The 22,609-nt window shown below is 37.5% G+C and overlaps 1 protein-coding gene and 1 pseudogene across 1 annotated transcript; both read right to left on the bottom strand.

Moving 5' to 3' along the window:
• Nucleotides 1-2,983: 2,983 nt before the first annotated feature.
• LOC123251794 (permeability factor 2-like) lies at nucleotides 2,984-4,087 on the bottom strand. Its single transcript, XM_044681109.1, has 3 exons — nucleotides 3,738-4,087; nucleotides 3,484-3,613; nucleotides 2,984-3,306 (listed from the first exon to the last, which is right to left on the bottom strand). Exons 1-3 carry the CDS (start codon nucleotides 3,832-3,834, stop codon nucleotides 3,207-3,209), a joined length of 327 nt encoding a protein of 108 aa, XP_044537044.1. The 5' UTR covers nucleotides 3,835-4,087; the 3' UTR covers nucleotides 2,984-3,206.
• Nucleotides 4,088-18,787: 14,700 nt separating this feature from the next.
• LOC123252189 lies at nucleotides 18,788-20,460 on the bottom strand (annotated as a pseudogene).
• Nucleotides 20,461-22,609: the final 2,149 nt, after the last annotated feature.

Here is a 22,609-nt window from a genome sequence, read left to right on the forward strand (position 1 = left end):
CATTTTAGGAGAACTTATTTAACCAAGGCCACCTGGCAAATTAGTGACAGAAATATATGACATTCTAAAGGTAAATTGATTGAACCCATTTAAAAAAACTGAGTCTGCTCATTTTCAAGGTAGTATCTCTATATAGACATTGTTATCTTCTTCAAAGCTTGAAGTCTCCATCACCAATTAATTAAAGATTATTTTTAGTACTTATTATATGCCTAGCACTGTAATAAGCAGAACCATGAGAATAGTATACATAGTAACATACAATGAACAACTAAGTGAATAGCTTAGCTATTCTCAGCAATTCAATGATACAAAACAAGCCCAAAGGACTCATGATAAAAAAATGTCATCTGCTTCCAGAGAAAAAAATCAATTGAGTCTGAATCCAGAGCAAAGCAAACTTTTCTCATTATCTTCTTTTTTTGTTTTAATTTCCTTTCACAAAAGGAAATTTTTATACACAATAAGGAAAAATGTTTTACATGAGTGCACATGTAAAATCTGTATGAGATGACTTACCATCTCAGAGGGGTTGGGGAGAGGGAGTGAAGGAGAGAATTCAAAGACTCAGAATTCTTTGAAAAATGTTGAAAGCTACTTTTACATGTAATTAGGGGGAAATAATTTTTGCATGTAATTGGGGGAAAATAAAAACAATTTTAAAGTGTATCATGTATTTTTAAAATAGTCAATTGTTAAACATTTACTACTGCTTCCAGATTTAACACTATAGTTTTATGAGTAGATGAGACCTGGGTTTCTGATTCTATGATTTCTAGATAGGATAGCTAGCTCTCTAATGAGTATAGAAGCTATTTACCATGATAAGGTCATGATTATCAGGGATGGTGTGGCTGAAGATAAATTGTCATATTTCATTAAATCTAAATTATGTGGAAATTAAGAGTTAAGAAATGCTACAACATTATTTGAATTTGGAAAACATTTATTTCTCCTACAAGAAGAATGTAACAAATACAATTAACCAGAAAAGGGGGGAAAAGTTGCTCACACAGCATGATGTTAATATAACAGTTTCTTATAAAAATGGTAAAAATAGTTTTGACCAGTTCATTCCAATATAATTTTTTTTCAAAAACTCTACTAGTTCATTTAATTTTTAAAGCAAGATATACGAAGAATTGTTCAATTATGTTGTAAGCTCTCAAAATTGTCAGAAAGCAAAGTTGTTTCTTATTGAATTCATTTTTCATAAAATATATCTGCAAAAATGCAAGTATAAAGTGATGCATTAAAATGTAATTTTTCCTTAATTTCTTCATCTATCTATCTAAATATGTGTGCATACATACAGATGTATATGTTATGACTAGCAATGTAAACATAATTTCTAAATAATATCCAATAAATATCTTATAAGATCCATGTGCAATGACATTATGCCATACTAAAATAGACACCCTATGTCTGAATTGGAATTGGAAAGTATACACTCCTTTCTTTAAAACTCAAATATTTGGACATTCTAAATAAACTAACATGTAACAGATAAATGGATGATACTCTAGACATCTTCAGAATTATTTCAGCCTTAGATATGAATCTTATTAAATGTACAGATAACTAGTACAAAATGCCTTACTAACTTCACAGATTGAATGAATGTGTTTAATCTCCTTTGATAATTATGATTTCATTTTCACATTAAAACACATCTTGTATTCACATAAAAAGCTATAAAGTGTATTAATATTTATCTTTAACTCTTGAGATGCCTTGATTATAGTAAAACTAAAGCATTCATAGATTACCAGCAACTTGTGAGGTAATTTTGAAAGGGTTGGCCAAATGCCAAAGATTTCATTATATGAGAGCAATATACCATGTAAAAAATAAATAGTTCAAATAAATGTTTAAAAATCAATGCCAAGTTCACAACAAGGTAATGAGAATACCAAGTACAAGTAAAGTTGATGCTTTGTGAATGCTCAATCAAGGAGAGATGGATAGCTGATTGAATGGCTGAAGCACACATCCGAAGAATGCCAATTTTCTCGTAGTATTCTTTGTACTCACAAAAAAAAAAAATCCTTAAAGGATTTTCTGCTAATGAATCCAAATTTTCTTGCAAAGAATCTTCACTTCACTGGTCTTTCTCAATTCTATTGTAAAGAAAAGAAGACCCGTTAAACTTTTATCTATAAACAAATAACCACTGTTTACATTCATCAAAACCTGCAAGTCTTTTAAAATACAACCTTAAATTCATTGAGAGATGACAGAAACATCAAAAACAGTCAGGAAAAAGAACTACTCGCCCTGTACACTGAGGCATGTAAGGAGCTAAAGGCTCAGGAGAATTAAGTTCTAAAATTCACTTTTAGTAGCACAGTTAAGGCAACAAGCATTTGAATAAGTCCCTCCTGTGTGCTAGGCAGTGTGCTAAGGGATAACGATAGAAAGAAAGGCAAAAGACAGCCCCTACTCTTGAAATACTGACAGTGTAAAGAGGGAAGACAACATACAAATAATTATGTATAAACATTAGAGGATTAATTAGGGGTAATATCAAGGGGAAGGCATAAATATTAAAGGACCAAGAAAGGCTTCTTTGTAGAGCGTGAAATTTTAGTTGAGACTTGAAGGAAGCCAGACGTGGAGGACTATAAGGGAAGTACCGCTATTAAGTCCATTTTACACACAAGGAAACTGAGGCTTAAGAGTGGTTAAGTGATATGTCCAAGGTCCTGAAGCTAACAAGTGTCAGTCTTCCTAACTCCCAACTCCAGCGCCTATACAGAATCACATCCATCTGGAATGTCATTAATTCCCTGTGTGATGTGGTCTTCAGTTTCCTCAGCTGTAAAACAAGGAACCTGAACCAGTTCATGTTACAAATCTAACATTTTACATCGAAATATATTCCTATATGTACGCACACGTGCTTTATGTGTATATATAAATAAATACATGTATATCTATAGATGTATATATGTGTATTTACATATAATATACATATATGTATATATCTGTGGAGAGAGCATGCAAGGGTCTGACAGAAAGAAAGAGACACAGTCTCTGAACTTGTTTTCTCTTCGGTGGAACCTGTTCATGATAAATATAGGGCGCTAGATAAAAGTATGTTTGGAATGTGAAGCAGTTGGTAAATTCTAAGTAGAGTGATAAGAACGCTGACAAATGAAGTTTTCAGAAACTTACATTGTTCAATATACACAGTAAGCAAATCAAAGTGAAGGACCACCGTCTAAATTTCTTTGGATCAATTTCTTCACCCAAGGGGCTTTTGGGTTGAGACAAATTTCTTTCCCTGTCTTCAGAATGGCTCTGCACAGGAGAAAGAAAAGAACGAGGGTGAGACATGGCCCGGGCAGGGCTCCCGGGGATGCGGAATTGGAGGGCAAAAAACAAAAACAACAACAACAAAAAAAAAAAAAACCCACCAAAAAAAACAAAAAACAAAAAACAAAAAAAACACGGAGATGTCAGAGCACGTGGACTTACATGACTTCGTTTGTATGACAGTGGGGTCCCGCCATGATCACTTCCACACTGGCTATATGTTTGGGATGAATCCCTTGAGTGGTCTTCACACACTTGCAGCGCAGCTCTCCAAACGGAACTGGTGGGTCAGCTAAGATACAAACAGAGATTGGTCCTTGGTTATGGTTACCCACAGATCCAGCCTAACGAATCTGTAGCATACCGCCTTCCCACAAACCCAGGTCACCAACCCTCTTATTAGTTCCCTTTCTCACCGCTGGCAATCCAGGCTAAAGTGAGCAGCAACAAGAGAGACAGCAGCCCAGATGCAAGCATCGAGGAGCCAGCAGTAGCTGAGGCGCGCATTGTCATGGAGAGGGCGTAGAGTTGGAGATGAAGTGTAGACTCAGCGATGGAGAGAGCTTTGTGCACCCCGTGCACTTCGGATTCCTTTTATCCATGTCCACCCAGGGACTCGGAGAGGAAACTGGCTGCTCAGGCATTTTCGGGTAATTCCCCGAGGGGGTATGAGGATAGAGAAGTGGGGATTAAGGGGCGGGCAATGTGAGATAGGTGGAGGGCACCCTGGCCCGCCCTCTCTGAGAAGAAAGCCTGAGGAGCTGCAGCCTAGCCCAGCCCAGCTCAGCCTAGTTTTGTTGTGAACTTTTGTCCTGAGGAGTCGTTGGCAAAGAGCAGGCACGAGCCAGTACTGGCACTGCCAAGTTACTCTTTGCTGGTGGGCCAGACTGTGGTCACTGTTAACGTAGAGATGCTCTGTGCTGCGCCAGCTCAGAATGCGGTTTTTCCTGACTGTAGGAAAAGTTTCTCCACCCAGAGTAACCGTATTTCTTCATTAAGTTGGAAGGGCTAAATCAGGGAAGAAAATAAGAGCTGGAGGAATGGATTGATGGAAACAAACCTTGTTCAGTCTTTCCATTAGAAATAGATTTCTTTGAGTGGCAGTAAGTCCCCCCCCCCCCCCCAGCTTTAAAAAAAAAAAAAAAGTAAAGTAAGATGTGGGCAAAGATGAGTTTTCAACTTAAAAAAGAAAGACCTTGTCAGTACCTTCCTTTCTTGGGTCACCTTTAAATCCTCCTAAATTCTACTATCTTTCAAAATATTCCCTTTCCCCTCTCCCCAAACTCAAAGCAGTAGACAATACAAATACATGCACAGAAATATAGAGCTTCATTTTTATCCAACAGATTCTAAAGTTCTCTCTTATAAGATACTGCTTCCTATAGACCAAACAATATTCTTTTTTTTTAATTAGCTTTATTTCTTTTCAATTATCAAAGATTTCTTTTTCTCCCTTTCACTCTGTGCCTCCTCCCCCCCCCCCAAATTCTTGTAACAAATAGTCATCATCAAGTAAAACAAATTCACATATTGGATAGATCCAAAACTGTATCCCTCAGTCTTCATAATGAGTCCATCATTCTTCACCACTGGTCTCCTGGAATCATGGTTGACATTGCATTAAAAGATTTAAGTCTTTCAATGTTGTTTGTCTTTAGGGTACTGCTGTCATATAAATTGTTCTTCTGCTGCTTTTCATTTCAGCCTGCATCAGTTCAGTTCAGTTCAGTTCATACAAGTCTTCCCAGATTTCTCTGAATCATTCCCTTCATCATTTTTTACAACACATTCCATTTTTACAACGTATTCCATTATTCCATATCATTTATATACCATAACTTGTTCAAGCATTCTGCAGTTGATGAGCATCCCCTCATTTTCCAGTTCTGTGCCACCACAGAAAAAAAGCTAAGTTTGTGTGCCTATAGATCCTTTTTGTCTTTCTTTGATTTCTTTGAGGTCAAGTCATAGTATTGCTGGTCTAAAGGGTATACAAAGCTTGATAATTTGTAGGGCAAGTACCAGTTGTTATGTGGACATGCAAAGCATGGAATCCCTGCAAAGATACAGGGACTGCCTCACCCAGAATTCCAGGGGATCCCCCCTGGAGAACTTTGGGTGAGGGGGCAGTTGAGAAGGGTTTGAGACAGTTACTTTGTGGAGGTTGAAGTGAGCAGACACCCTGTTTACTACTCCACACTTGGGGGTTCACTTGAGAGGCCATTGTGGCATAGCCAGTGTGGTTTCTACATAAGGATTAGCCTGTATAATAGGGTTAGTCTATATCAACGATTAGAGAGTAAAGATAGATATTCATTAATAGCAAGAGTGCCAGTTTTAGTTAAGTGCCTTCATCCCCTCCTGTGAGGGGGGGGAAGGGCAGCATCAACCTAACAGTTCAGGGTCACCTTTCATTATCCTAATACCTTCATTAACCTCTCTATTTTTCCTTGTTATTACTTAATATAACCTTTACCTTCAAATCTGTGCCTGGTAATTATTTGGGGGGAATACTCACAACTCAGTCTGGATATCTAGTTTGAATCCTGTCTGCTGCCAGTTTAAGAAGATCTTCTCTGTCCTCAACAGTTAGATAGCTAGCTCCTATATACTCATCTAACTGACCTGTGAGGAATATAATTAAAGAAAAGGAACATCAATTGGGGTTTCAGCCATAACAGAAACTTACCAGAAGAATCTTATTCCTGTCTTCATTACCAACTGAAGCAGTACGAGTTAGAGGGGGAGGGGTTTGAGAGCCAGGAGTGTTTAGGCCCCTCCTTTCCTCACTGAAGCCTGTCAATCTGTGGCTCTTGACTTGAAGCTCTAATATTGGCCCTGACACATTATCTGCTTCTCCAAACTATCTGTTATTATCATCATAACAGTTTTGGCCGGCCAGCTTAGGATTTTACTATAGAACCTAGTGGAGAAGAGATATATGGCCACTATGTTCAATAGAGCAATTGTTACATTGGGGTGCTCTGGTGTTTTAATGTATGGGATTTGGCAAACCTGTGACACATTTTGGTTTGTCACAGTTCCCCAATTTTTTAAGACAATGATAGAGTTTTATGATACATATCTGTGGCTGACAATTACAGTAGGGGAGGCCTTGGCTTATGTACCAACAGGGATAGCCATGACTACCACTTGCTATGGGACCCTAATGATTTTAAGGAAGATACTGGCTTTCACCTTTGGAAAGGTTGAAGTTACTGACCCAGTTATGGAACAGATGTTGGAATATATGAAGACACTAATAGAGATTAACAAACAAATTAGAGAAGAGAAAGAACTAGATGTCACTACAATTATGCAGCTGGAAATTATAGAAAGCACGGTCACAAAAAAGAAGGGGGGTGAAAAACAACAAGAGATTAAACAGGACAACCCAGAAAAGCAAGAAGTTGCAGGGGCAGAGGCAGAGGCAGCTCCTGTAAAAATACTTCCCATTACAGACAGAACAATAGTACAACCAGATGCTGGGATCATACATGTTAAGGGCTATAAACCATTTACTGGAGGGGATCTAGAGATTTTAAAAAGGAGGTTCCCCCAGTTCTTCGTAAATCCACATAAGGCAATAAAAGAATTCAAATGGGCAGTCAGGCTGTATAATCCGAATTTTGAAGATGTTGAACTCCTTTTGACAGAACTATTTACCCCAAGTGAAAAAGCTAAATTTATTACAGAGACAAGGACCAATCCCAATCTAGCATCATGGCCTGAGCAACATCAAGATCTAGAGCTGTCATCCCATGCAAACATGACATATCTTAGGAGATGCAGGGAGGACTTGGCAGAGGCAATGAGACTTCATGCCAAAAGATCAAATGCATGGGGCTCATTTGAAAAGTTGAAGCAGAGGGAGGAGGAACATCCGAGCGTATACCTAGACAGACTGCTGGAAGCTGGAGAAACTATCCTAGGGTTTAGAGACATGACTGCTGAAGACAACATTCAACATATCAGGAGGCAATTTGTGAAAGGGAGTCAAAATTACATTCAAACATATTTTAGACTGCATTGCCCACAATGGGAAACCATGCCCATTGAGGAATTGAGAAAGACAGCAGCTTATGTCCATGACTCAAAGGATAGTGACTCTAAACCATCTAGAACCTCTGAAAAAGATCAAGAGATTGCTGAGCTTAAAAAGCAATTGAGGGAAGCTCAGAAAGCCAGGGAGGTAGAAGAAATAAAAAATATGGCTCTGATGTCCACTGAAGCTCTAATATTGGCCCTGACACATTATCTGCTTCTCCAAATTATCTGTTATTATCATCATAACAGATACAGTAAATCCATTTTTCATCTGCCTTAGGGCATGGCCACTGATTATGTTAGGAATCACAACTGTAGAACATGAGGCTGACCTCTTTTTGATGTGTGTAGAAGGATTCAAAATCTCTCTCCTTGTAATCTGAGATATAACTTTTGCATATGAGGGGAGGAAAAAAAAATAACTATCTGACTGTTTAGACTAACTCCAGGGCATATTTTTTTAATGAAATCTTTGATTTCAGATGTAGAGGGAACTTACCATGAGGAAACTGGCTTTGCCAGGGCAAGCTATCATTGTTCAAGGAGCAGGGAGAAATTAGGACTTGCCCAGGGTCAAAAATCCTGCATATGTCAGAGGCAGAATTCAAACTATATGTTCTGGCCTGTGAGGTTAGCTTCAGATCCACTTCCTCTAAGGTAGGGTTAACATTAAAGAAATATTAAAACAGTTCTGGGGAAATCAGTTATAAGCTAAAAAGGTATTAGGGAGCTTTTTATCATGTGATCAAGGTACATATAAAACAGCTTTCCAATTAATCCCAAATGAACCCTTTAAGGTAAGAGTGAAGTGGCATATGTATGTTCCTGGGAAACCTGACTATTAAGATAGGCAAAGGTTGATCCAGAAGATAAGACTTTCTATATATGTCCTGCTCATCTTCATTAGGAACTCTGATTTCCCTCTTGAAATACATTGCTTCATCCAGTATGCACCTTGAAATACCACCTTTTATATTGTTTATTAAATAAAACATCTTCACCAATTGACATTTAGGAGAAAAGAGAGTCTCCATTATAAGTGGGCAGCTTTATTGCCCAAGCTGATAAAAAAACATTGAGTCATCTGAAGCCTGAGAACTCAGCCAGCAACTTAATCCCTGGGATCTAGTTTTCTTCTCTCTTGGGTCTACTCAAGTGCGAAAGGAATGTGAAAATTTATCCAAGGAACCCAACATTCATCCCTACAACACCAAGAAAATTGGGATGAAAGCAGGGCTGGAGAGGGTGAACAGATGAATTGAAAGGATGTAGTTTCTTTTGGGGAAAAGAGAATTTTAATTCTTAAAGGATCTGATGTGAGCCATTTGTATTGAGATCACTGCTATAATGAGATAATAGAGAGGAAAAGAACTATCATGTATGGTGAGTGAATGACTAGCACATTTATGATAATTATAGTAGGAAAACTGTTAGGTTAATATCAGATAAGTTTACTTCAAATCATGACTCAGAACAAATCATTTAACTTCTTTGTTCCTCATTTTCCTCATCTGCAAAAAAGGTTAGTTGAACTAGATGACTTCCAAGGTTCCTTTCAACTCTAAATCCAAGATAGTATAATCTTCATAGCCTGAAAAACAGCTAGTCAAATACCTAACTTTAACTACCTCACCACAGATTAATATGAGCATAAGGAGACTGGCTCAAGATGATTTAAACAGTCCTGATCCAATTCTGTAGAGCCATTTATATACTATCTTCCCATGTCTCAATGATCAGTGGTCTTTACAAAATTTGTGGTTATGGACCCTTACCAGTAAAATTTTCTTGAGTTTATATTCTCCTTACAAATACATTTATTTATAAATTATACAATGTGCTACTGAGCTAATAATAATGTAAGGTATAGAACTTGGGCTCCCTCCCAAAAAATTGAATGGAATCTATCCCTAAGAGGACCTCTGAAAAACTGCGCTGGAGGAAACTATGATTGGATTGTCTGAGATAACCAAGGAGAGAGCCACAGTAAGAAGAGACAAAACCTAGACTTTAAATGATGTACCAGATAGATCTCAAGCTATAGATTTTGGGAGAGAGGGAGAGGAATAATATCCCAGTATATAGTTAGTTAACTAGTGCCTATGTCCCCTAGTATTTCTCAATTGGGTGACTCATTGGGTGAAATGGTTCTCACATCTGAGATTTCATCTAGCTCCTAATTCTTGTGCATTCTATCACCTAAAGTAATCTATATGGCTCATCCAATTACCATATTATTTGTTTGCTTTAATAAATGTTTGGTCACTATCTGTCATTTTATTTTAAGTCATGGTGAGAGGGGAAATTAAACAATCTGAGATTAAGTTAACTGATTTTCAGGGAAAATAACTTTTATCCTGAACTCCAAAAGAATCATACCTCTAGATTTCAAATATCTAATTTGTAATAGATACAATTAAAAATTTAATAATCTTTTGAAGACAGGACATAAATATTGATCACCAAAAGAGATAGAGGTAAAATTCCCATTTCCTAAGGCATGAGTTAAGATACTCAAGGACTACATATAAATCCCTGTTACAAGCAGGTCACACTGGTCTTGGTTAGAGGGTTCATTTGTTACATAAAATAGATGAGATAAGAATGAAATAATATATTTTCCTAAAACCATTGAAGCTTATTGAATGGCTTTCTCAGATCTGAGCTCATGCAGCTAGTAAGTATTTGAGGACACATTTGAACCCCAGATTATCCCAACTCCAGGCCTGGTACTCTATCCTCTGTGCTACCTAGTGTCTCCTAAGGAGTAGGTTTTGGAGAAGCAATGAATTCTGTTTTGTAAATGTTGAATTTGAGATACCCAGGGAATAATGAGTTTGAAATTAATGATAGACAATTGTGGATGTATCGTGGAAGAAAAATTCCCAAATTTGTAGCAGGGTCTTGCCCCAAGAATTGGAGGCTCAAACTCCATTCTATCCAGAAGTAAGAAAAGAAAACCTCTAGGTTGGTGAAATAGCCTGGGGCTGATAGATTAGCCTGGGGTCTAGTAGAGTAGCCTAAAGGATGATGGAGTAGCTCCTGAGATGGTGGAATAGCAGCTCTCCAGGTGTGGAGTAGCAGCCCTCCCTGCACAGATCAGCATTTGCATCTTTATTGAGGATCTGGAGGTTTGTTACCTCCAGTTCTCTCCACCTTTTCTCAAGTACCCCACCCCTGGGGCCATTTACAGGTTCTGGGCCATTACAGATGTGTTTTGGGGTCTGACGCATCATAGGTGATTTTTGAGGACACGAAAAAGGGAATAAGGAGCATGCTCAGATTTGGTGGGGCAAGGGTTCCCCTGGCCTGCCAGAACCCTTAGTGCACATGTCCCATGTTCCCTCATTGTCCCACCTGTCGTAATTTGTCAGTGTGGGAGAGCTCTTGATAACCTTCTGGTAAAGATGAAAACATAGGGGAGGGGAGTGGATACAGTACAGTAGGCGACTAGTATAGGTAATTAATATTGTATTTACCTTAGTTCAAAACTAAGGTAAATACAGAACAATATGAGTAATTAACAATGCAGAGCAGCATAAGGCTGATGCCCACTGCCCACCTACATCAGATGTGAAACTGAAGTTTTTATCCAATTGTTGATTCCTGCCCAGAAACTCCATTTTAAGTTAGTGTTCAAGCAAGCCGTGCTCATTCCTCAAGCAACTTCAACTTCCTCAATTGTAAAATGGGCATAATAGCACCTAATTCCCAAGATTAAATGAGATGTTATTTTTGAAGTACTTAACAGAGTATCTAGCACATACTAAGTACTTAATAAATGTTTATTCTCCACTTCCAGCTCTTGCAGGAAGCCATCAAAGCCATGACGTTTAGCACAGCTAGTCACCAGCTCTGACAAGCCAACACAGCAGGTTGACAGGAGGATGGAAATTCCACACTCAGTTTACCCTATGTGATTCTTTTTTCAGTGACATTCACTTGCATTGAAACTATTATAATCAATATCCTTATTCAGCCCCAGGGAGACACAGAAAAACAATACAGTTTCATGGCAAGAACAACCACAGTCACAGACTATACACTATTCCAAAATAAACCCCTATACAAACTCCAGAGTACAGAATGTTCCCTAGAATCAGCCCAGCAAAAAACCAGCAGTTAGTGAGTTAATGCAAGTTTCTAAATTCCCCAGCAAGAAAATACCTGGCCTGGGTTTGTTCCCAAACTCCCACAGACCAAGGAAACAGTGAAACACAAGGAAAACAGGGTAATGACAAATTAGCACAGAATCACCCTTCCATAACTGCATTCTTATTGACCCTGGAGCATAAAGAACAGCAAACATACTTTTAAAAAAATAGTGAAAAGTGAAAGAACATCATGGGAACAAAATTTGGACCAGACTGATATTATTGTATCTTATTTGATGTAATCAACTACCACAACTATGTCCTTGATTGATGATGGGTATGAATAGTATAACGTAACAATATACATGATTTAATTAGTTAAAATGTAATTAACTATTATGCTTAGCTAGGAACTGATGTTCTAGTACCTTACGGATGGCTGAAAATAATAAGTTCCAACTATGCCATTCCGCAAAGAATAATTCTTGACAAGCTTGCTTCTTTGTTTAACCACAGTAAGATAATTAGTAAATGCCAATCTTGAGATGTTTCAAAAGTTAATATGTGATTCTGAATGTATGGGAAAATCAAAACCTGTATGAGATCATAAATTTTCTGCTTTTCCTTCTAAATGTGGTCACATTATTTTTATTTGTAGATGGAATTCTTTCTTTGAGAGTTTATGTTCTAGACAACTTCCTAAGATACTGAAAACTAATGAAGTCACAAAACTCATCTCTAGTCTTGGTTAACTTCAAAACCTTATTATTGACAGTCATTTAATGTAATTCCTCTGTTTATAAAGAATGGCAATAGGTCCTATAGGGAGATAGAAAAGTAGTGTAAACAGGGATTACCTCAAGGAATCTGACAAAGAAATAAGCATAAATGAGTATTGTGGAAACTATGCATATACATCCTAAAAGTAGACAACTTCCAGAGTCTGGATAGAGTTAATAAAGCAGGAAAATACAATGAGAAGTTATTTTCTAAGCAGTGTTTTGAAAGAACATGTTTATTTCACTGAATAGCATGAGTATAGTCAAACTTACATTTAATCTTCATTTAAAGACCTACCTTTCTTTAGAAACATAGCTTATTAAACTTCAGATTATCTATGTCATAATTAAGAGATTTCTTTAATGCAATATCAGCTAACCATTCAACTCTCAAGGAAATGTTTTTGGACTTTTCAATTATTTCAAATTTCTTTGTTCCAGGTTGGCTCTCCACACTGTTATTATTTAGTTGTTACTCTTGGGGAAAATCCAAATTATCATTCCATGACATTTTCTTGAATGGAAACCACAAGGTACAAATATCTTCCTTATAAATGGTTCTCTCCCCACTTTTCTATATACATTTTGTAGCCACAGGTGAGATACATCTCTTACCCAATTCTCAATTGTGGCCATAAAAAAAGTGTATAGTAAGGTGGGTAGAGAGCCAGTTACAAGGAAGACCTGGGTTAAAATCCTGCCTCTGATGCATGCTGCTTATGTATCCAGAGCAAGTCATTTGATTTCCTAGTACTCTAGGCCAGTGATTCTCAAAATATCTTGGTTTCAGGAGCACTTTACATTTTTAAAAAATATTGAACCCCTCCCAAATAGTTTTTATTCATGTGGATTATATCTATCAACATTTACCATACTCAAATTACACTTTACTGTTATTGTAAAAAGTACTTTTGACACTAATGCAGCCAAGATTGGAAGGAAAGCAAAAAGCTGGAGGAAAAAATTACAGGAAGTTTCTTTGATGAAGGCCTCATTTCTGAAATATATAAGGAACAGAGTCAAATTTATAAGAATATGATCATTCCCTAATATATGAATGCAATATATACATATATGTATATGTATATATATATAAAGGTTTTTTCCTTTGAAGTAAACAGGCAGTTTTCAGATAAATAAATAAAAGCTATAATCATATAAAATGCTCTAAATCACTATTAATTAAAGAAAAGCAAATTAAAACAACTCTGAGGTAATACCTATCAGATTGAATAATATGACAGAAAAGGAAAATGACAAATGGAGGGGAAGTAGGAAAATTGGGACAGTAAACACTATTGATGGAATTGTGAATTGATCCAATCATTTTGGAGAACAATTTTGAACCATGTCCAAAGGGTCATCAAATTGTATAGAAATGCTGCTACTAGGTCTATATTTCCAAAGAAATTTTTAAAAATGGAAAATGGAATTTTATATTCAAAAATATTTATAGAACCTTTTTTTTTGTGATGGCAAAGAATTGGAAATTGAGGGGATTTCCATGAATTTGGAGAATGGCTGAAAAAGTTGTGGTATATAATGTGATTGTGATTGTATACTATTGTGGTATAAAAAATGAGCAGGATGCTTTCAGAAAAATATGCAAGGACTTATATGAACTGATGCAAAGTGAAATGAGCAAAGCCTGGAGAACATTGTACACAGTAACAACAAAGTTGTATGATGATCCACTGTGAATGACTTAGCTATTTCTAGCAATATAGAGATTTCCAAAGGATTTATGATGGGAAATGCTATCCACCTCCAGAGAAAGAACTGATGGAATCTAACTGCAAATCAAAGCATACTATTTTTGTGAGAAGTTTTTTTTTGGTCTACATTTTCTTCCAAAACATGACTAATATGGAAATATGTTTTTCATGACTGCACATGTATACCTTTATCAAATTGCTTGCTTTCATATGGTGGTGGGAGGGGAGGCTTGAGAGTCAGGGAGAAGATTCTTAAAAAGAATGTTAAAAATTGCCTTTACATTTAATTGAAAAAAAAAATACTAAACAAAAAGAAAAGAAAATAGTTAGGACCTGAAAGGAACTCAAGAACTTCTAAGATGCCTCTGTACTATATTTGGGGAATCAATGCTCTAAATAACATTTTAAGGACCTTTTTTGCATTTTGACAAAAATCTACAAACTTCTCAAAATCATGTTTTTAAAAGCATAAAGCATTACAAAGGAAAACAACCATATTGAAGTTGGGTAAAAAGTCTTTTATAATTATGTTCATGTAGTTCCTGTTTTTTAGGTGGACAGGTATAGTCCCAGGTATTTTATTCTAGCTATGGTTATTTTTAATGGAGTATCTCGTTCTATCTCTTCTTATAGGACTGTGTTGGTAATGTATAAAAATGCTGATGATTTATGAGGGTTTATTTTATATACTGCTACAACACTAAAATCATTGATAGTTGCGACTAACTTTTTAATCAAATCTCTAGATTTTTCCACATATAGTCTGCAAAAAGAGATAGTTTCATTACATCTTTGCTTACCCTGATTCCTTCAATTTCTTTTTCTTCTCTTATTGATATTGCTAGCATTTCAATTACTATTTTAAATAATATTGGTGATAACGGGTATCTTTGTTTCACCTCTATTCTTACTGGGAAGGCTTCTAGTTTATCTTCATTACAAATAATACTTGCTGATGGTTTTAGACAGTCAAAAGTTAATTTGACATATAAAATAAAATGATTCTAGACAAAAAAGGAGATATCATAAACAAATCAGAATAAAAGAAAACCTTACTTATAAGATTTATGAATGGGGAGGAATTTTTGAGCAAACAAAAGATAGATAGAGAGCATTGTGAGATATAAAATGTGTTTATTAAATTGATAAATTTTTTACAAATATAACAAATCTTGTTAAGATTAGAGAGAAAACAGAACATTGAGAAAAATATTATAGACTCAGATAGAGGTCTCATATCTACAATATAGAGAGAACCTTGTCAAACTTATGGAAATAAGAGTCATCCCATTTGTTAGATTGTCAGTGCACTTAAGAACACAGATATTATAACAGAAATGGTTAAACATTTCATTGTTTATTGCTATAGTTGATATATTGTATATAATACCCTTATATTTAATATATGTTATATGTAATATATATTGTTATTGTTATAAGTTTGAGTGGGTTGAATGTAAGAGACAGTCTTAATTTCAGGTTCAATAATAAATTTGCTTTAAGATCATATAAAGTATATTTCTCTTCCTATGCCTCAGTTTTTTCTTCTAAGAAGAAAAATACTATTTTGAAAAGAATGCTGGATTGAGCGTCAAAAGATTTGCTCTTAAAATCTGTCTCTACTATTTACAATTTATGTGACTTCATACAAGTAAATTAACCTCTTAGTCTCGCTTTCATTACTCACATAATTAAGAATCTGAGCCAGATGGTCTGTTTTCCTTCCTTCATGATCCTATAAGTTTATCTAAAAATATCCTGAATATTAGCATCAAACTGTTTAAACTAAACAAACAAACAAACAAACAAACAAATATATATATATATATATTTACTATGGCATTCTCCAATGTCTTAGAGAATGCCATGCAAAAAATCCAAATGAGTCCAAAGGATGTCAAGGTACCCTTTATGCTTTCATTTGCTGATGGTGTTATAGGCAAATTTATAAGGTAGGATATAAAGATATAAATATATATCCTTAGGATTTTAGACATTTAGTATAAAGTAGTAGTCAGGCCTGTCAGGCAAGTGCTGGAGAGTTCCAATCATGAATAGTGAAATAGTAATTTTTTTTTTTTCCTGAGAGAGACTCTGGTATGGCTGAGGCAATTAGATGCTGGTTTTAACTATCTCCAGTGAAGAGCCCAGGAAAGTGTATTTGTCTCCTACAAGAAACATCTATCCTGTGGAAGTTCAGGTTTGAGCAGTAAATTTAGCTCCGGATGGTGGACATCCAGACTGGTTCAGCTCCCTGTCTTCATCTCTTTGTGGATTTTGCTTGCTGTGGACCTGTGTTCCTGGAAAACCTTAGATCATCACCGGAGCTGAGGAGGACCCAGTTGTGAGACATCCAATTCCCCTTCTAACCTGCCAAGCTGAACCTGACAGCCTGTGTTAGCACAGAGTAGAGTTTATCCCACCTTTCCAGTCCCTGGAGTCTGTCCATAGATACCTAGATTTAGTATGACCTTTCCCTACATCTCCAACCCTAAAACTCATTATTAAACTGTTTTTATTTACTTCCTGTGTCTTCCTCTACCCCAAGAAAGAGCCCACTGTTAGATACCTTCCAAAACCTGAGGTTCCCTGGTTAGGCTGGTGATCAGTAAACTGTCAACTACCATTACCAACCTGAGGATATACTTTGCCTATTACCATTTCCCACATTCCTTGGGTAGGTTATCTTGTGTATCCTATCACCTGCGGGTTTGTGGGAGTGGTCCTTTTTGTGTTAACACCCTTGTGTGTACTTGTTATTCCCATCTACATATTTCAATGGGAATTAGTGTTAATTGGGTCGTAGTTATATTAATTGGGTTGAGTCCAGGAACACTACAAAACCTTCTCAGAGGAATTCACTTGAATTTTATTGATTTTTAATAGCCATTTCCATGAGAAAACAAAGTACACACAAAAATTTTTGCCTACATTATAACATGCAATTAGGCAGGTAATCCATTGAATTAGTCTAGTATCATATGTATTTGAGCAGACTCTACGGATAGACAATAAACTGTGCCCAGTTTAGAAGGGGAGAACAGACTAGGTTGCACTTGGGAACTGGGTAGTGCTTTTAGTTACACCAAACTGCTCCTTGCAGAAAATTTTTACCTTGCTAACAATATTCTCTTGGAGATACTATATAATTGTAAATCATTCTTAGCACATAATTATTTCAGAAGAATGAATATTGTAAATAAGCTAAAGAATATTGGAAAGACACTAGTCAGTATAAGTAGATTGAAATATTACTAATGATGATTTTCTTCTCATTCAAGTTAAATTAACAAAAAAATAATGGGAACAAGTGACAATAGATAATAATCATAGGATAACAGCCAAAATCTACGCAGGGTATCTCAGAGGTTTTAGTAGGTTTTTTTTTTTACTTTCCAAACCCCCAAGAATTTATTGTACATTTCTCTCAAGTCTGAGGTCTCCTCCATCTCACAGTATTACCCAATTCCATTTTTAGCTATCAGTCCCTGCTGATGCCCTATTTCTCAAGACCACAAGTAGAAAAAAAAATCCATGCATTAAGGGAAATTTTAAAGCAGAGGGTAAGAGGAGGTGATTAGGAATGATAAGACACAAAAAGGGATAAATTTCTGTCCCTGAAAACACAGCCAATAATCTGGCTCCAGCAGGTAAGGATAAACATGAATAGCCCTCAGAAACACTGGGGCAAGAAAATGATGCTATCTGTCAGGGTGTAGGACTTAAGACAATTGCCCAATAACCTGAAAAGTTAATCAGAAGGATAAAAATCATTGCACAGAGTCATTTTGACAAAAAGATGAGACTGACAAGTAATCTCTTTTCAGAGGAGTTAATCAGTCTGACACAAGCTCAGTTTCTAGCCCATAATTAATTCTTGATTTGTCCACCAGGATGAGATCTGACCTGGAAAATTTTCTAGCTAATAAAAGTTAACATTTACATAATGCTTACTATGTACCAAGCTAACTGCCTTCTTTATCTTGTTTATCCTCTCAACAATCCTGAGAGACAGTAGGTGCTATTTTTATTCCCATTTTACAAATGAGGAAACCGAGGCAAATCAAGGTTAAATGACTTGTGCAGGACCACACAGCTAATGTATAAGGCCATATTTGAACTTAGGTCTTCCTGATTCAAGGCCTAAAACTCTATCCACTATGCCATCCATTTGCTCCTATTTTCCTAAGAGCTCTGGAATCATGTAGATTCATTTTTTTAAATCTCTTGAGGAACAAAAGTGTTTCCCCCCATCAAGTCTCATTCAAGCTAAATAACAGAATGAATTTCAGAGGGACTGTGCAAGACTCTCATTAGATGAAGAGCCAGTCTTTAGGTTCAATTAGTTTTCTATGAGGTCAAATACTATGACCTATAAAATCACCCCCTTTCCTTCCTTCCCATATAATTCAGTTTCTTCACCAAGCCTACCTTTCAAAAAGCCTGCCTCTGGACAGAAACAGGAATATTCTACAGCACCTTTGAGAGGGACTCTAGGTAGTGAACTACTTTAATGGAGAGAGAGAGAGAGAGAGAGAGGGGGGGGGGCTGGCCTATATTGGTACCAAACACTCACTGAGGCTAGAGAAAGTGGAATCTATCAAGAGAAGAGAGTACAGGCAGTATCACAGCCCATTCCCTCCCTCAGTTGGTTTTTTTGCTGGGCAGGCAGTAGTACATGTGATCAGACCTAGCTTTCCCAGATTATCACTAGCCCTAAAATAACAGAAGCCCCAGACACCAAATAGCAAGGCTGCAGAAGTCAATAAAAATCTGCTAGTGTCATTGTCAAGAGTGGAACAGCTGAGATGTGTTGCAAAAGTTCAGACCATCACAAATCATAAGATGACAGGTGGAAGCACAGAGAAAATATGGTCCTTCAAACATCACTAAAGATATGAGCCAATTTGTAGTAGAAAGGCTGTGAAGAAGGACAAGCTGGTTCAAATCTCACCACCAAGAGGCAGAGGATCAAAGCAATCAGGAAGGTCTTCTTGAAGGGTGGAGAAAGGAAATGGTTCAGCACGGATTCTAGCAATCAGCATAGTATCTTCCATAGAGCCAGGAGCTCCTTTTGTGAGTTGGGTTCCTTGGTTCCCGCTTGCTTCTGCCTTGCTGTGTAGATGGCTTCGGAAGTAGGCAGTCGCTGCTCCTTCTCTGTACATAGCCCCACCACATCCCCTGCATCTGTCCACCAGTGCAGGGACAGCAGCACTCAAAACAATTGAAGTTCAGATATCACTCTATGTTCTGGTAGATCTGGATCAGCTTAGTCTCTCAACCACCTCCAGGATTGCCTAGGATTCTTGTACTTTGCTATATAAAAGAATGCACATTTCTAGAATTCTGGGGGTGGGGACAGATTTTCTGGGACCTGATAATATTGCAGAAGCCAAGAGAGAACTTCACATTGATCCATCTCTTACAGGACCTGGATTCCAATTATACACGGGAAACACTTCAGGTTCTGGCTGAGAGAAACACAGCACTTAGATGGCCAGAAGTGTCATAGGGTGATGGTGAGGTGGGATCAGGCATTTCTCAAGTGATCCATACATCTATGGATTCTGTAAGAATTGTTCTCTTCCAGTGAACCAAAGTGGGAAGGTCTTCACTCATCAGTTTGAAGTGACACACCTGAATTCATACTCCTTTATAAGAGCCTAGACTCTTGTAGTCCTTCTGGCACCTCTCCAGGCATGCCTTGAAGTCTTACTATGCCACTAAGTTGTCAATAGCCTATGCCAGCCAGCTCTAGGGCAGAGGAGGGCTGTTGTGAGGAGGTTACTTAAGTATTATTTAGGAGACCTAACAGGAAGGGCTGGAGAATTCCACATGGAATGGGGAAGCAGGAAGTTGGCATCTCTCTCTCTGAGATGGACTCCATGGTGGCTGGGACAAGCTGTAACTGACACCCTGGGAGACCTCAGAGGAAGTGGAGTTTGTACCCTGATTTCCTGGGATCCTGAAGGAAGACTGACATCTACTTGTGGGAGATTTTGGTAGAGACTATGAATCCCAACCTGAGTTGCAGGTTAACTTGGGCTGGGTCAGCTCCCAGAATCTACCCACCTGAAAGAGTACAGCAAGTGGTCCTGGAGGAGCTGCAACATCTCTGGAGTGAGTGTGGACTCTGCTGTGAGGATTCCCACTTCAGTCCTGCTATTCTCTGGGCCCTGCCTGGCTTAGGACTTAGATGAGTGTAGATAAGTCCCTCCCCTGACCCTGTGGTCAGACCCATAGTCTGGAAGTGTAGAAACCCCTATTCCCATCCTTTACCATAGTTCCCTAAATTAAATTTATTATAAAATCTTGTCCTTTGCTTGCTGGTTTCCACAGGCCCTTGTCTAGGTGGTACAGGGGGACAGTCAGGCCTACCTGCCACTTCTGTCAACAGACATTTTCCTTAACAGGGTGCAGGGCCAAACCCACAAACTCACTGCTTCTGAGAAGTCCCATAGAGCCCCTGAGTCCCAGAGCAGATATTGACACCTCATTTTTCATGGCTCACTTGTGACCAGTACTTTTCAGAAGGCAATTTTGGGACGGATGCCCTCCTATCCACTGGGCTGTGGTTTACCTGAGCCAGCCTCGAACTAGGTGAGGACTTCTCTGAAGGGAAAGAGGAGGTGATCCTCTGGAGAATCACCAGCCTCCAGGCCACCTCTACCACAGTTCTCCTGTCAATCTACTATGACATTTTGATTTTGGCAATGTTTTTCTTCCTCTGCTGCTGCTGGAATGCCCCACATTGGGCAGTCCCTGAACCAAAACTGGGACCATCCTGACCCGTGAGGGTCAAATCTACCCTGGAAAGCTCACCCCTGGCTCCAGGAGAGAGCAAGGACAACTCAGTCATCTTGCACACATCTTGATCAGCACTCTCAGCACTCTTCCTTACGGGTCCCCGCATGGTTTTAAGCTAAAATACCCTATATAAGCATCAAGGTTTGCAAAGCACAAAGTCCTGGACAAGTCACTTCACCTCTGTCTGCCTCAATTTCCTTAATTTGTAAAATGGGGATAATAATAGCACCTAGCTCCTAGGGTTACCATGAGGATAATAAAATAATATTTTAATTTGTTTACAATCTGTTTACAATATTTATGAGTTATAAATATCATAAACAGATTGTAAAGAAATAAAATAATAATTGTAAAGTATTTAGCACAGTGCCTAGCACATGGTATGCACTCTATAAATGCTAGCTATTATTATTTTGAAGTATTTTACATGTATAATCTCATTTAATCCCTATAACAACTTTGTGAAGTAGTTGATATTATTATCCCCATTTAACTGATGGGAAAAAAACTGATAATAGTTAAGGGGCTTACTTGTGTAGGGTCACAAAGTTAAGAAGTATCTGAAATAAGATTTGAACTTGGGCCTGTTTGTCTAAGGCCTCTATGTCCAATACTCTATCCACTGAGTTTTCTCACTAGCTTTCTCACTATCTAAGCACAGAGCCTTAGAGATCATCTGTTTCAATCGCTTTATATATGAAAAAAAAATAGGCTTAGAGAAAATCACTGGACAGACTAAAATAGAGTCTACAGGTATACATGTGTCCACCAATAAAATCTCTTAGATGATGCTTCTAAGTCTTTTTCTTCCTGACTTCAAGCCCAGATTTCCATCCGATGCACCGCCTAGCTATTTCTACGTAGAACGAGTGGTATATTGGTACCCTGTGTATGCAACTATGTATGTTCAGGCACGAGAAAGAAAGATACAGAGAGAGTATCTAGTTTATTTTTTGAATGGACCTGCTTTGGAAGACAGATATAAAGACATGGGCCAGAATTACACAGGTTAGAAACACAAGATTTTAACTTCCTTTGATGGAAAAAATGCGCATATCACAGATGCCATAGCTCTCCCAACATAAGAAGATGACAGATCTTTTCCTACCATGTATATCATAGAGTAGGGCAAACAGTCAAACTACCCAAGTCTATAAGTTTCAGAAAAGGAAGAAAAAAGAGAATTATTCACCATCTCCCACAAACCTTGGACTCATAACTTCAAAGCAATAAAGGAGCATTGGTTTTCTCCTTCTGAGAACTGGTTCTGGTCCATACAACTAAAAGCGTCCAAACATTAGGTTTTCTAGAAAGCTAATCCAAGGAGAAGAGAAATTATTCTGTGAATTGTTGCATTCAGTCTAAGAGGAAGCTGGGAAGTCTATATTTCCTTCCTTTATTAGGAAAGTAATATTCACATGCCTGCCATTTATTGTTTCTAAGGTTCCTTTTGTTAAGAGGGATTATATTTTTTTTCCCATGGAGACAGCTAGGTTGCTCAGTAAATACAGTGCCAGGCCTGGAATTGGGAAGACCTAAGTTAAAATCCAGCCTCAGACATTTGCTAGTTTTGTGATTATGGGCAAGTAATTTAGTATACATTTGTCTAAATCCACTGGAGAAGGAAATGGCAAACCGCTCCAGTGTGTTTGCCAAAGAAAATCTCATGAACAACATTGGAATGTTATGGTCCATGGGGTCAAAAAAATCAGACAACAACTGAATGACTCAAAAATCTTTTGGATGTGGAATCAAATAAGACCGAGGTTCAAATTCTGTCTCACGTGACTAGAGTGTAACCCTAGGGAAATATGGAGAACTAAATAAGATAACATTTAGACTCAAT

Source organism: Gracilinanus agilis, chromosome 6 (assembly GCF_016433145.1).
Source record: "Gracilinanus agilis isolate LMUSP501 chromosome 6, AgileGrace, whole genome shotgun sequence".
NCBI lineage: Eukaryota > Metazoa > Chordata > Mammalia > Didelphimorphia > Didelphidae > Gracilinanus > Gracilinanus agilis.